The sequence below is a fragment of the Lepisosteus platostomus genome, chromosome 6 (genome assembly GCF_059453375.1).
Source record: "Lepisosteus platostomus isolate fLepPlt1 chromosome 6, fLepPlt1.hap1, whole genome shotgun sequence".
Taxonomy (NCBI): domain Eukaryota; kingdom Metazoa; phylum Chordata; class Actinopteri; order Semionotiformes; family Lepisosteidae; genus Lepisosteus; species Lepisosteus platostomus.
This window is the reverse complement of record NC_142616.1, coordinates 35,383,446-35,398,171: the sequence shown is the minus strand read 5'-3', so window position 1 is coordinate 35,398,171 and position 14,726 is coordinate 35,383,446. Positions and strand designations below refer to the sequence as shown.

Genomic DNA, 14,726 nt, shown 5'->3' with positions numbered 1-14,726 from the left:
GATTGTGTTGTTAAAGGTAGGTTTAAGTCTTTAATGTGGATCATTGTATGATGTCTCATTTTTGTGAGAGGATTTTACTGCCGGAGCTGTCTTGTTTATTGTTAAGCCACTGACTGTTCCACGTTCCCCTTTTGAGGATTATCTAGATTTGTTTCACTATGAACACTGAAGAATCTGAAACTTAGTCATTCTTTTAAATCAGTAAATGTTGCTTAATTTTATTTAAGTAATGAAGAGAATATTTCTTTGTAGTGTTAACAGAAAAACAAGCATGATTTTAAACAAAGATGTTTCTGTAATGATCACTAAAAAAAATATTCATTAATCTACATTATGAAGAAAGCAGTGAAAGTGAAAATTAACAGAATGTTTCAAATACATAGGGTAAGGTAGAATGTTTAAATATTAAGAGCCCCATTTTGCTTTGGTGCTTAAAAAATGGTGCTTAATTCAGAAAGAACGCAGCCAAAGGTGATACCTGAGATTCATGTAGATTTACATTTTCGAAACTATTTGCCTCATGATTGATACAGCAGCATATTATGAATTACAAGGACACTGATTAGTCATTTATTAAACAATAAAATACACATACATTTAAAAAGAAAATATTTTAAAGAACGTGACTGAAACTTTATAAAGATGAAGCAGAAAATGTAGGTCTAATGCTAAATATCTGATTCATTCATTACAATTATTCAATTATATTATTTAGAAACACATGGATAAACAATATTATGTTATTTCTATCCATTTTTATGCAACAATACAAGCTATTCCTAAGTCAAAGGCTATTCTATAATTATGTGACTATTCTGAAAATAAGTATTGTCAATTCTTAAGGGATTAGGATAGGGTATTTATCCAAGAGTCATTTAATTTCTCAAGACAACAGTGCCTTTTCTGTCCCTGCACATGCCAGGCTTGGCACACTGCTTTTAGAGTATATTCATGCAGAGGTAGTGAGAGTAGCAGAGAAGTGCCATGGCCCTCACCATCTCCAGAGAGCAGGAGTAATTTGTGAACATTTTAAATCTAGCCTTGTTGAACTCTTGAAGAGTGTAGAAAGGCTCACAGAACCAGATTTAAGAAACAAAAACAAAACTTGAATCTACTCTCAGTAATACAGTATGTTATGTAGTGGTGCCACCCTGTGTATTAAAGCCCCCTTCTGACACTCAGTATATGGCATCAGAATGGAAAGAAATAACCAACAAATCAAAAACCTATTTAGTTTTTCCCATTATCCGTTAAAAGGTGTCTAGATAAGTGTACATGTCAATGTCCCTCATGGAAAAAGTGATAACAGCTTTGTTGCAATGGAACATGGAATTGCTTGCTGCCTTCTTAACTAGAGAAAACGGAAGAGGAATAGTTCAGGAGAGGTGATGCGTATCATTGGGAGTAAACAGCATGTTAAGGGACAAGAATGCTGAACTATTTATGTCTGTTATGGAAGAAGACAGCAGTACGATTCAAGTAAACCTTAAGATTTAAACTTGAATATACTGTACACAAAATTAAAAAAATACAATAATATGTAAAGAAATAATAAATATAACAAATACTTAAAGCATGTTTAACCAAAGTTGCATTGTAAATTGAGCTCACACAACAGATGTTTTTTAAAACATTTTAATTAATTTGGAAACACTGCTTTCATTGTTTTTTTTTATCGTAGAAGTACTTCGACGTCACTTTATTCATGTTATTTTGGGGTCAGAATCTTTTAATTAACATACACCAGCTTTTTGAGGAGTCAGAAAGGACTGAATAAAAAAAAAATGAAAATAATGTAATTTACCCGTATCATCAGAACCGAGCACCTGATATCATGGATTGAGTCATAAACCTTTTTGGAGACATCAACAAAGAGGTTGTCGTCAAACTGATGCATTCGTCCTGTGTTCAGAGCGTCCATGGCTTTGCTGACTTGAGTAACAAATTCTGGAATAGCTGAAAAGAAAGAAATGTGATAAATTATATACTTTTCAAAGACAATGAGGGCTTCTAAATGTTTTTACAAGTACCATAACACTAGCATATGCTTGCTTCACATTTGCTTAAAATACGTTGTTTTCATCATTAGGTAGTTTGTCTCCACAACTGGAATCATATGTTTTAGTGCTCAAGAATACAATGACTTGTAGGAATATGTATTTATTATACTGCAATCAGAAGAGGAATATTTCCTGCTGTCTGATCTGATTATTTTATCTTTATTAGAAACTCTACAGTGTTGCTACTGGATGCTATATACAGTAAGTAGAAGAAAGTAATTTCTTCTGTACCATTGAGTCTGTCCCTTTAATACTGTGGCACATACAGCACAGCTGTGAAAGTAATCCTATAAAATGTATTATAAAGGTTCACCTCCGTTCCTTGCGAATGCTACAATATACTCTATTATTATTGCCAATGTCATCATGATTGTCAAGACGATCGAATAATACAATATTAATTATATAATGTTACATCTACTGTAGTTATTTGCTAATTCATCTGAATAAGGTTTTCCTACAGTATTTCAATAGCCTAATTAATGGCTAGGTTTAGTAATGCTGTGTTCAACTGAGATTTTTGAGATGGTTATTTTTAAAGCAAGCATACAATAAGATTTGACCGGTAGAATACAATGCTACTAAATAAAATAGATATTTCAGAAATGGCAAATTTTCAGAAATTACAAAAAAATATTCAGAATTTCAGAAATGACAAATTTTCATAACCTTCTTGATTGACAACTATACTGTATGAATCAAAACAGGTAAGGAATTAGCTGTGGTAATGCTTTTTACATTTCTTGGGTGAAACTGAATTTGGCATTAAAGCCTTGAGCAAGAGTCTGAGGTGAACGACTGTATTGAGTGGATGTTAATATATTTTCTATATTTGCATAGGTTTTTTAGTTGGTCAAAAGGGTGGAAAATGTGATACTGTACATTTCAATATGTGTAGAATTGAAACAATCGGAAAAGTCTTTATATATAACATGGCATTATGCAGACATTAAAAATAACCAGCAGATCAGTATGTGTTTTCTTGGCCGTGCCATTTAGTGCCTTCAGCATATTCAATAAGCCAAATCATTAATGCCTTGAAATGAAATATTAAGTTAAGCACTACACAATGCATGCCACTGAATATATGATTAAAGTAATAAAATAGAGGTAAACTTATTTTATTCTTCTTGTTACATTCTTTTATGTCCTTGAATTCCATGAAGATCAACAGATGAAGGATTGATAGTTTGTATAGCTTAATGTTAACTGGACTGTGCACAATCTGACTTTCCGCTCCTATGTTACACAGGGGGAAAAGAGTGAAGGTCAAAAACAAAAGTACTACAGTCAGCAGATGGATGCCTACTTTTGCTTTGATAATCAGAATTAAATTGTGTGTAAATACATTTCAGCTTTTTTTTACCTGATACAAAACAATTAATCTAGACAGTTTTTTTTTTAAATAATGCAGCTTTTCTTATTTCATATGATAGAAAGTATATTTAACTAAGCTCAGGTTATCCATTCTTACAGTATTAAAAACAAATAATCACCTAGGACTCCACTTCCAAAGGCTATCCATTAAAGAGAATTAATCCAGTGATAGCTGGGCTGGTACACAACAAACAAATTTCTGCATTGCAGAAAGTGATAGCCAGTTCTAATTCCTAGAATATTTCTCTTTATTTGCAATGTACAAACTTATTAATTTACTGAAAATGTGAGTCTTCTATTATAACAAAACAGAAGTTTAGGTATCCTTTCTAAAAAAGAAAACCGAATAAGCAAGGGAAATGTATGAGGTTTAATTAAAATACTGCATAATGTAATCTCCTTTGATAAAATTTACTAATGCTGTCCCAAACCATCCAAAGTTTACTAAATCATATTCAAAATTCAGAAATTATGTCATACAGTGTAAATGACCTGCCAAAAAGGTAGTGACATTTTGCATACTCCTGCTTCTTCTTTTTAGTGACAATATGCAGAAATCTCCCCAGGAAGGGTGATAGTCACTGCCATCACTGAGCTCTGTATTCTAACATTTTCGTGTTATTGAAGGTTTTTATTCAAATCTACAAGACTTCAGAGAGATAAGATAGACTCAAGCAGCCTGTGATGCAAGTAATTTGCTTATCTCCAAAAAACTTTTATTTGGTGTCACATGAAATATAACAAGGATTGATAAGCTGCGTAGTTTACAATGTGCCAGTAACATAAACCTCAGTCTTTGTTTTTAAACTGGACTTTCTTTCATTTTTCTTCTATGTCTTTTTTCCTTGTCTATGCAGAGAATTTGGGATCTTTTTTCTGGATTAATCTTGAAAATCATTCTTTGTATGCTAAGCATCAAAAGAAACCATCTATGCATGTATGTTTCTAGGGAAAAAAAGAGCTTTACATGTATCAATTTAAATATTTTTAATTTAAATTCTTCAAATACTTGTTTACAAGCTATGAAGAAAATGGCATGAAAAATCAGGTTGTAAATCAAGAGCCGGCCATTTACAGTATGTTAAAGACAGATCATCCAAAACAGAATTGAGTCCTTCAAGTTTGTTGAGGGGAAATGGCTAAGTACTTAGTCTTTTTCATCTGGTCAAATCCATCTTATAAAAATATTTAAAATAAGTGTATTTTTCATTTGGAAAAAAGGAGAAAATATCTTTTATACATTTTTTGGTTTTACGTTCGCTTGTTGCATGCCAACATTTTCATAAATTTTCTATAAGGTTGTCAAGCTTGTACTAAGCAGAGGCACTGAAAAAATTACACTTAAATAAATAATTTAAGTAGGAAAAGTGTAAAATAGCCATAATTATAAAAGCCTGCTTAGGTTATAGTCATTAACTACTTGTGTTTTCTAATGAGAAGGAAACTGAAATTTTATTCGTCAGGAAATATGCATAGTACTTCTCTCATTCGTTTATAATTAATGAATCATTAGCAGTAGAATAATCTTAAATGCAAATGGCTAGTGAAAGACTTATGACACTGTTTTTTTATTCATGAAACCCACGTTTGCAGTAACTTATGTAACTTATTATAAGGAGGTGCATAGCTCAAGAATCCTGTTTAATGAAGCATACAAATGACACAATAGAAAAAGTGTGCTACAAAGTCTTATGAAAAAATAACTTGTTTAATTTATTTTGGGTTATTTTAGAACTTGGTTAAATTTACACAGGAAGTCATATCTAATGAATGAAATTATGGCTGTCATTGGTATTGTACACAGTAATAGATTTAGGCAAGTTGAAATAAAGTAAAAATATTTATTAATGAAACATATGTAAGAAAGGAGAGTGTAGATTATTGACCATTGCTTTCAGTCTATAGTGGATTTTATTTCCATTATCTAAGATATGTGTTGACATTCTTTGCTGTATTATCTGTATGCTTAATGCACATTTAATAATAACATGAAAGTGTTCCACTGATAGGAAGTATTGTATATTAGGTTGTGATAGGATTGAAGAGTATACAGTATGTAAATTCATTGGCAAGAGTAGTTGAAATAAATTGAAAGGAGCATATGACTGTTAAACTTTTTGTCACATATACAGAGTACCTCAGAAACAGTGCCAACCTGCAGTATAAACCAGAAATGTATGTAAGGTACAGTATATTGATAAGATAATGCCCATCAAGGATTAACATACAATAATAGCAATATATGCTTTCCAAGTGGTGTGCCACACTTCAAAAATCACTGAATAAAACCACAGCATATATGGCAATGTTCCCACTTTTCCAGTGCGTTACCTTATCTGACACTATGAACATTCTTAACATTATTTCCTATATTAGATACTTCATCAAACAATCACAATTCCAAAGAAAATCTCATAGCATGGTTAACAGAAAGCTGCAATAACTTTTTTTTCAAGACACAAAATGTGATATTGTTTTAATATCACTTACTATCGCCTGTGCTGGATATGTTGTTTTAACAATATTACTCTATTCTGTAAGTCAGGTCTTAAATAGCCCCTGCAAAAAGGTGGAGAAACAGATAAACCTAATACCTCTCATTTGAGAACTACATTACAGGATTATGCTTTCTGGTCCTTAGTCACAGAAATCAGCAGTAAATACTTATTGCAAAGGCCACATGTAAAGAAGGTAACACAATACTTGCTGTTCCCAAAATGACAACCCAGGGATCACAGAAATAGTGGGAGTCATGTTGTGTCTTTAAAAAGAATAGCATGAAGCCTTACCAGTAACAACTGCATGTATACACAGATATTAAAGGATAATATATTGAACACAATTTTTTACATTTCAAACATTGTTCCGTGTTCTAAATACTGTTTACTCTGCATACAAATTTAGACATTCTAGAAAATATTATTCAACACTGTAGGTAAAAAAAAGATTTTATTGACTTAAACAACAACCATCTCATGAAGACTCAATTGCCTATGAGCACAGTTCAGATTTAATTTTTGTCTAGCTGGGATGATTCAATAGTTTTAACTTCAAACTGTCAGGTGGCTGCAGAGTCTGAAAGGAAGCCAAAGTTTCACTTCAGCTGAGTGCTTTTGGTATCTATTTTAATGCTGATACTTGTGCCTTCAGGCCACAAGAAGAAATATTCAGAGCATTATAGATATAAACAGCAGGTCCTTTCTATGCTCCAGTTGGCTGACTAGGCAAGTACAAAAATGCAGACCACATTAGTAAATTTGTCGTAGGCCACAAAATTGGACTCCTGTGCTAAAGGGCATGTATTTTTACAATAAGGACAGATAAATTAAAATACCCATCATTCTCTAATATCTAAAGATAACATCTTATGAATAGTAATACACTCACAGACATTGAAAGCTAAATATGGAAATCAGTTTCTAATGAGCCTGTTCTGATTACCACTACAACCTTGGAGAGTGTCAGGATGCATTGGGCTAAACTATTTGAGAAACGCTTGCCACACAATGGAGGTCATTCTGAAGACTGATTTAAACATTCTATAAAATCCTCTGATGCAGTTTCATTTTATGCTATGTTCAGGCACATTTAGACTTAGCATGATAATCTGTGGATCATTCAATATCAACAGTATCACTGTTTAATTTTGTGACAATGCTGTGCTCCTTATCAACCTTCCTGTATTTAAATAATTGCAGTAAGTCCATATTCTTACTACCTTGACACCTTGGATGAATCTAGTTGTTTGAAATATACATATCTTAAACAAGCTTGACTCTTGACTCTTCTTGAGTTTTACCACAGTGACCTTCACACCAGAACTGAAGGGATGAGAACTGTTTATACTTCCCTCCAAAATGTACACTAAACCATCCAACATTTTTCATATTACCAACATCAAAGTGCCTACAGATGTTAAAGATAGCATCATTTGAAGTCAAGGAGCTCTCACTGACAATACTGCAAACTTACAGGCACCCAGCAAACTCACAGAAGACCCTGTTGTGTAGCAAGTCAAGAACACTTGACCTGATTCATCTACATCCAACCATTGTGTTATGCAGCCACTTATTTTAACTGTATTTTAAAATCTTGGTAAACATCACATCAAAATATTAAGACTATAGAAGATCATTTGCTTTGCTAGACTGGCTTCAAGACTTTGCACATGAAACACTCCATTTCACACACAGATGTGAATCAGGGCTCAGATGGTGCCAGGCTTTATTTATAATTTGACATAACAAAAGATTATTACTACTTCTATATATAGTAATAAATAAATTCAGTACCCTTTATTTAGTGTTATAGTGTTTTTTTACTACAGTAGCTAAATCCTTTAGTGTTACTTGTCCTCCTATTAATAATATCCACAATAATAATCTGTTACGAACAGAATTCAATATATGATTTAATCTCTACATATAAAAACAATGTATACCAGCTATAAAATAGACCATATTGGATATATTACTATATAAGATATTTCTAAGGTTTAATCGTGGTTGACTTTGTTTGAATAGATTTAAAGCTTCAAAGCATGATTGGTATTGCATTCTTTAGAGCATGAACTGGTTCAAAAAGGATATCATTTAGATATCCTTTTAAAAGAACTCTATTGTTCCGTTACTAACCCATTGTCTAAAAAAAAAAACACTGTTGATCTGACAAATTTCCTGACTATTTAGTTGTATTTATTAGCTAACTTGGAACTAAAAATTCTTATTCATCCTTGTTTCAAAATCATGTCCATTCAGTCCTGTTTTCAATCAGCATCATGAGTGGAATGTCATAGTAAAAAAAATATGAAGGTGTTTCAAATTAAAATTGAAAAACATGTTTATTTTGATTTATTTTGAAGCAACCAAGCATCCTTGTTCTTTATGTAAAGCTCAAAGCCATATTCTTTAACTTAAAATAAATTAGTATGATGATGTAACATTTCAAGTTGGTAAGAGCCAAAAGGCATTTTGGTTATGACTGGCTGCTTACATGTCAGTCGCTGCTTGTTGTTAAAATGAATGATTCTAATGAGATCTGATAGCAAACTGTCAGGGACATAGGTACATGACATTATAACTGTTTTTCCTCTGTAATGCTTTTTATATATTTTCCTGTTAAATTGGTGTACACATAGCTTATATATATTATTATATATTATAATTAGAAGCCCAAAACGTCATGATGCTATCCAGATTACAAGAATGCAATCTGCAATCATGTTCTAAAATGTATTATTTATTATTTATATAAGATCTTTAATTGCTTACAAGGCTAGGTTATCAAATAGTAACATATCTTATAGTATACTATTTCTTCTGCTTGTTCTTGTATAACAGACAAATTCATCCTTATTATGTTTGAGAGCTAGTTGTAGGTGAATTGCCCTCTCTATAATGAGAAAATGTAAACACATAAGATGTGCAATTTGCCTATAATTTTTCTTGTGGAGAAAGAGGACCAAGGCTGTATATTTTAATGTGGCAGGGCTATGTATAATCCACGCACAGAAAATTGTAATCATAATCCTTTTGAATTTAAGTATGCAGGCTGATATTTGCTGCTGATTTTACTCACATTTTGGGGATTTTTTTTCTTATTCACCATTTGCTGGAAAATAATTTACCTAAATGATATAGATGCAACCATTCAAAATGCATGATAAAACCCCATACCGTGCAAAATTATCTGCAGAACAGTTTGGAATACTGCAGTACTGTACGTGATTGGCTGGCCAAAATGACTGACAGGTGGTACTTGTGGTGCACTGGTTGTTAGTGAAATGATTGCTTAATTTAATCTCTTCACTGTGCATGTTTAAATACGCTTAATACTGAATATTAATATTGAATTTTACAACTTAAGGGGAATTTGGTAGCTGAGCATAAAAATAAGAGGAGCATAACATCTCTGAATGTCATAAACAATATTAATTTAATATATGTAAATATATTATACAAACTATGTATTGCTGGTAATGGTAGTTTAAATAAAAAATACACAACAGTATTCCACTTTCTTCATAAAAATGTTATGCATCAAAGTCTTTCACTCGGTCACTTACTATGGTTATCATTCCGACTATATTAAGTTTATATACTTTATAAAAAGCTGTATCTTTTAACCTTTTCCATGAATACTTGCGTTCATTATCGCAGTAAAAAACCTCATACGTTTTAGAATCTGCTACTGTAAATAGTGAATACAATATGGAATCGCTTATCTAAAGAAATTAATAGTGGTATTAATTTAAGGATCTAAATATATGTATTTATATAGTTGGTAGTATTACTGTAATCCACTTTCTTTGTAAACATATTTTTAATTTAAGTCATTCACGAATGATTACTTTCAAAACATTTTTAAGCTGTTTGTCTCAGCTGTGTTTGAGCAGCCAGTTGTTTTGTCAATAGGGGTTCTTTCTAGGCAATCCAAGCTCAATACCCGCTTAGGGCACAAGTTTTTTAAAAAAACAAGACTTGTAATAGTAAATATGTACACTAAATTAATATTTAAAAAAAAATATATTATAACATATTAAATGTTAAGTGATATTAATAATGAAATAATGTGAATACTGTCAACAGTTGGAGAAAAAACTAATTCAACTGGTTTAACTCAATTCAATTCAAAACTATTCAGTGGGGCAATTTTACAGACGCCTTTACAACAAGCCTTAAAACTAAACTGTATATATTGTAATTAGAATCGAGAATACCAATAAAATGAAACTATAATAATGTGTCTGGTCATTATTAACAGTATTAATTTAATTATAGTAATTTCAAGCTTCTTGTATCTTTTTCAGAGTCATTTTTTCCTTCAGTTTTCATAACCTTCGGTTATTAAAATACCTATTTATGAGACATGATGTTTCAGATGTCAATAACATTGTGAACAAATGACACAGCACCTTCAAACCGCAGGCATTTTAAAGACCGTGATTTGTCTTTTTATTTAAACAATATCTAGTACTGCAATATCTGTTTGCATTTTTAGAAACCTTAGTTTGAATAAAGTGAATCCCAAGTGCAAGTGACTTCATAACGTGAGAAGGCATTATGCTATATTTTTTATGCATCAGTTGAAGCCTTCTGAAGTCTCTCAAAAACATAAAAATGTAGCATAATATTGTGTGGCACGATGGGCAACTGATTCTTTTAATTTTAAAGAAAATCAAAAATAAGAAACAATAACGTGCCTCCCTAAAACACACATTGCATGATTTTAAAACACATAAAAACACGTTTAGTTAAAAACACGAAATCCACTAAATCTTTGTGTAAGCTGTCAGTTTTTAATTAAACATTTTAAACACTTTATTTTGTAAACGCAACACGCATTTTTAATCAGTTTAATGTTTAACATGTAGTTATACAGTGAATAAAATATCAAATTAGTCTTAGAAAGGATAGCTGGAGAAACAGTGAACAACGCAAACTGAAACAATCATAAATATTTAGGCTGTTTACTTATTAGTATAATTAACACACTGACACTTAATGCAAAATTCTTTACAAAGCAGACAAATAACAAAAACAAAGAGGATGTAGTTGCATAAATTTCTGTGTGCATTTATGGGTTTAGAATAATAAAATGTCATATTGTGTTACACTATTATTGTGAGCTTAACACCTCTACACTCTTAGAAAACTGAATGTGGGCACTAAAACAAAGACTGTAAGAATGTCTCGAGCTACTGCCATATGAAACGTGAGTTTTAAAAGCACAATTTAAATGTAGGCAGTAATTGGGGTTAATAACACTTTTTTCCTACTTGTTTCATAAGCTAGTATGGATGTTACTGACTTCCTGTTGCTGTTTCTGCTTAGCTTGTTATTTGCTGTTTAAAGTAGTCCATCTTCTGGACAGAAGCCTCAAGGCTGGATGAGGGGAAATGAGGTACAGAAATATATCACATGCTTCAGTACACAATGCCTCAGCAATGAACTTCAGCACCATCCATCCATCCAGGTAAGCTTAAAAGCTTACTTAAATTATTTTTAATTTCACGACATATGACTGAATGTACAGTTGTCTAAAAAAGGTTCGAATACACAACAAATGCTTTGGTTTATGTGTTTTTAACACTTAAGTTTGGAATGTGTGAATTGGGTGCACAAATTCCTTTTAAGAGGTAGTACTATATTGAAGGTTTATACTCACTATACATATACAGTATATACTATATATATATATCACTGTAAGTTAAATGTTTAACAAAGTAATTTCCACCCATCTTTCCACCTATTCATTTTGAAAATTCCTTACACAGGTAGCATGTAACCATTATAGTTGACATTTCAAAATAAACTTTTCCCAACAGTGTTCACAGTTTTCATAGAAAATAAGCTGCTTGAAGAAAAACTTTTTGCAATGTAACACAATTGTCTAGTGTCATAATATTTAAATATTGGAAGAAGACAATGGCCAAACCATAGAAGTGTGAAAAGGCTTAACTGACGTAATACATTTAAGGCGTGTATGGTGAAGCTTTATTAATTGGTCTATATTGACTTTAGAAATATTTTTTTTCTAATTTCATTTTGTTTCTGAGTTAATATCACATGCTTTCAAGTATATTAGTTGCAGATTGAATATTAGGGCATAACAGTAAACAGCAAGGATTCCAATTTACATTTCATGAGCTAATTGCATTCAATCTCCTGTCAAGCCATATTAGGGAAATTGCCTGTATGAAAACAGAAACAGGGTTCTCTTTATAGATTCTCCCTGTTGGCACATGAGGCAAAGGTCGATATTGCAAATGTCCCGAAAATGGAAAGATTGCATTGCAGTATAGCAGGTATAATTAATTTAAAAAGCTCATTGCACACAGAGTTCTTTTTTTCTTCAGGATCATAATAGATTCTGTAGTCATTTTGAACAATACACATGGGATGCAGAATGTAAGATGGATGACTTGGTGTTCTTCAGATTGAAAATATCACAAATGAGGTCCCATGGCTCCTTCAAACTGAACCTTAAGCTCTCCCTATTTCTAGTAACATCTCATAATGCATATCTGCTGTTGCTTTTTCCTGGGTGCTTGCTTAAGTATGGTTGTATAATGGGGCAATCTGCAACACACACACAAGAACAGCTCTTCTCTGGAGTATACATAGTTCAATAAAAACATGTCAAGAGTGTAAAAACTGAGCGTATTTGTAAATACTACTCCTGGGAAGCCAAAGAGGGGAATAATTTTGAAGTATAGTATGAAACTTTCACAACATAAACTGTAGAACCACCCCGATTAGTGTGTTAATACAATGGTATTAGGCCTCTATACTTTTTCCTCAGTTACCCACATTCAAAGCATCCAAACATGAAACAGTGAAGTGATACTGCACAGAAAATGTCTGTGACCTCAACCAAGCACTAAAATGTTGTTTCCCATTTCTAAATTACCAATGCTCATATTCATTTTTCAATCACAAAAAGAGGTATTTCAGGAACTAGAGTGGTTAAGAATGAAAAAAATTTTTCCATGAAATTTTCCAGTAAAATCAAATTAAATAAGGACATAATACAGAATATGAATATGGTGGTGTATTTACCCATGTACTGTATGTCCCAATAAAAACCAAGAATTAAGGATGATAAATTCACATTTGTAGTCCTGAAAGGATCATTTGGTAATAATATCTGTCAAAAGTGCAATAGGTTGCTTACTTTAATGCTGTAGACTGCAGCATTTAAACGTTATGCGTTACTTTGTGGAGTGGTGTCATCTTTCGGAGGAATAAGTTGCTGTTTTGTGCTGGGGCAGCAGCATAATAGCAAGAGATGTATATAGACTCAATAAACTTGTCAAGAAGGCTGGCTCTGCTTTGGGGATGAGCCATGACCCCCTGGAGGTGGTGGCGGAGAGAAGATTGCTGACCAAGCTCACAGCCATCATGAACATCGCCTCTCATCCCCTTCATGGGACTTAGGCAGCGGAACACTTTTAGTAACAGACTACTCCAGCTACGGTGTTCCACCCAGCGGCTGTCAGGGTGTATAACACTGCCCTAGGCTAGGCCTGTTAGCCCTTCATCTGCTCATCTATGGACAGCATGTTGCACTATTGTACTTTTTGGACACTGCATTAATATACTATTTATACTGTGGTACCTTTAATCTGTATATACCTATGCACATTTTGCATATATTTTATTTACAGTGACTATGAGCATATTTTGCACACACCTAACTCTATATATTTAATTTTGTTAATTATTATTTTATTTTATTTTAATTTTTAGTCTGTTCTGATGTCTGTTTCTGCTTGTCTTGAGCTGGGCTGCTGTAATGCCTCAACTTCCCTTTGTGATCAATACAGTCTTATCTATCTAAGTTCTTCTGCTGATTTGATGCAGCTGTCTTCCATGCAGCTGCAGAACTTCTCCCATAGCTGATGAAATGAAGGGGGTATGCTAAGTGGGAAGCACAATTGGATACTTGTGGCAAAGTATATTATTGTATATTACCCCCCCCCCCTCCCCTCCCCATGACTTTGCACTAAGGGCTAATGGTTGACATTCTTCACTGTTGGTTTGTATTCTTCACTGTTGCATGAAAGAAAAGCTGAACACACACTTTGAATTAAATCTCTAGGTGCCGAGTTATTGACCAGAATTTTTACAGCAAATATGTAAAACAAAATGCCATTTTTATGTCCCTTGGTTATACAGTACCTTACCAATGCAATCTTTATGATACGAAAAGGAAAAAAAAAAGGTAATAAAAAAGATTTAAAGGTAATAAGAATGAGTTAGTAATAAATCACGCCACTTCACCTTTTCTGTGAAAGTGTCACATACACAATCAAGTATATCAGTGTAAGTGACGTGTATTGTAAGTGTAAATATCAAGAAGAAAATGTGAATTTTTAAAGCTAATTTTTGATGTTTATGCAAAAAGCATATATTGCTTCACAAGTTTCTTTTTATAGAATGTCTGACATATGACTTACTGTTGTACAGATGTCTACCACTACTTACATTCTTATACCAGTTTGAAGGGTGACAGTGATGCATGTCTTTTGGTATTTCAGTATAATTAAAGTTTGCCAAGTTGTTTTTTTGCTTACTACATTGTTTCAGCTTACCTTAAATGTCAGTAATTCCATGAACAGTATGCCCTGTCAAGATCAAATTAATATTTTCGTTGTTACCTAATTTTATGGAGAGAGTCTCTTTGACCTTTGAAGGCTCTCTCTGTCATCTTCTTTGCTACTTTATTTTAGAGAGGGATTTTACATAAAATGTACATGTAAATGTATTTATTGCATAAATTTATCAC

General features: G+C 32.5%; 1 protein-coding gene across 1 annotated transcript in view; it reads right to left on the bottom strand.

The window, feature by feature from the left end:
- Window positions 1-14,726, bottom strand: part of LOC148661626 (catenin alpha-3-like) — a 600,833-nt gene that overhangs the window by 51,291 nt on the left and 534,816 nt on the right. The window contains exon 13 of the mRNA XM_088635643.1: window positions 1,805-1,956. Within this exon, the coding sequence (XP_088491769.1) occupies window positions 1,805-1,956 (152 nt within the window). The remainder of the gene's footprint in view (window positions 1-1,804; window positions 1,957-14,726) is intronic.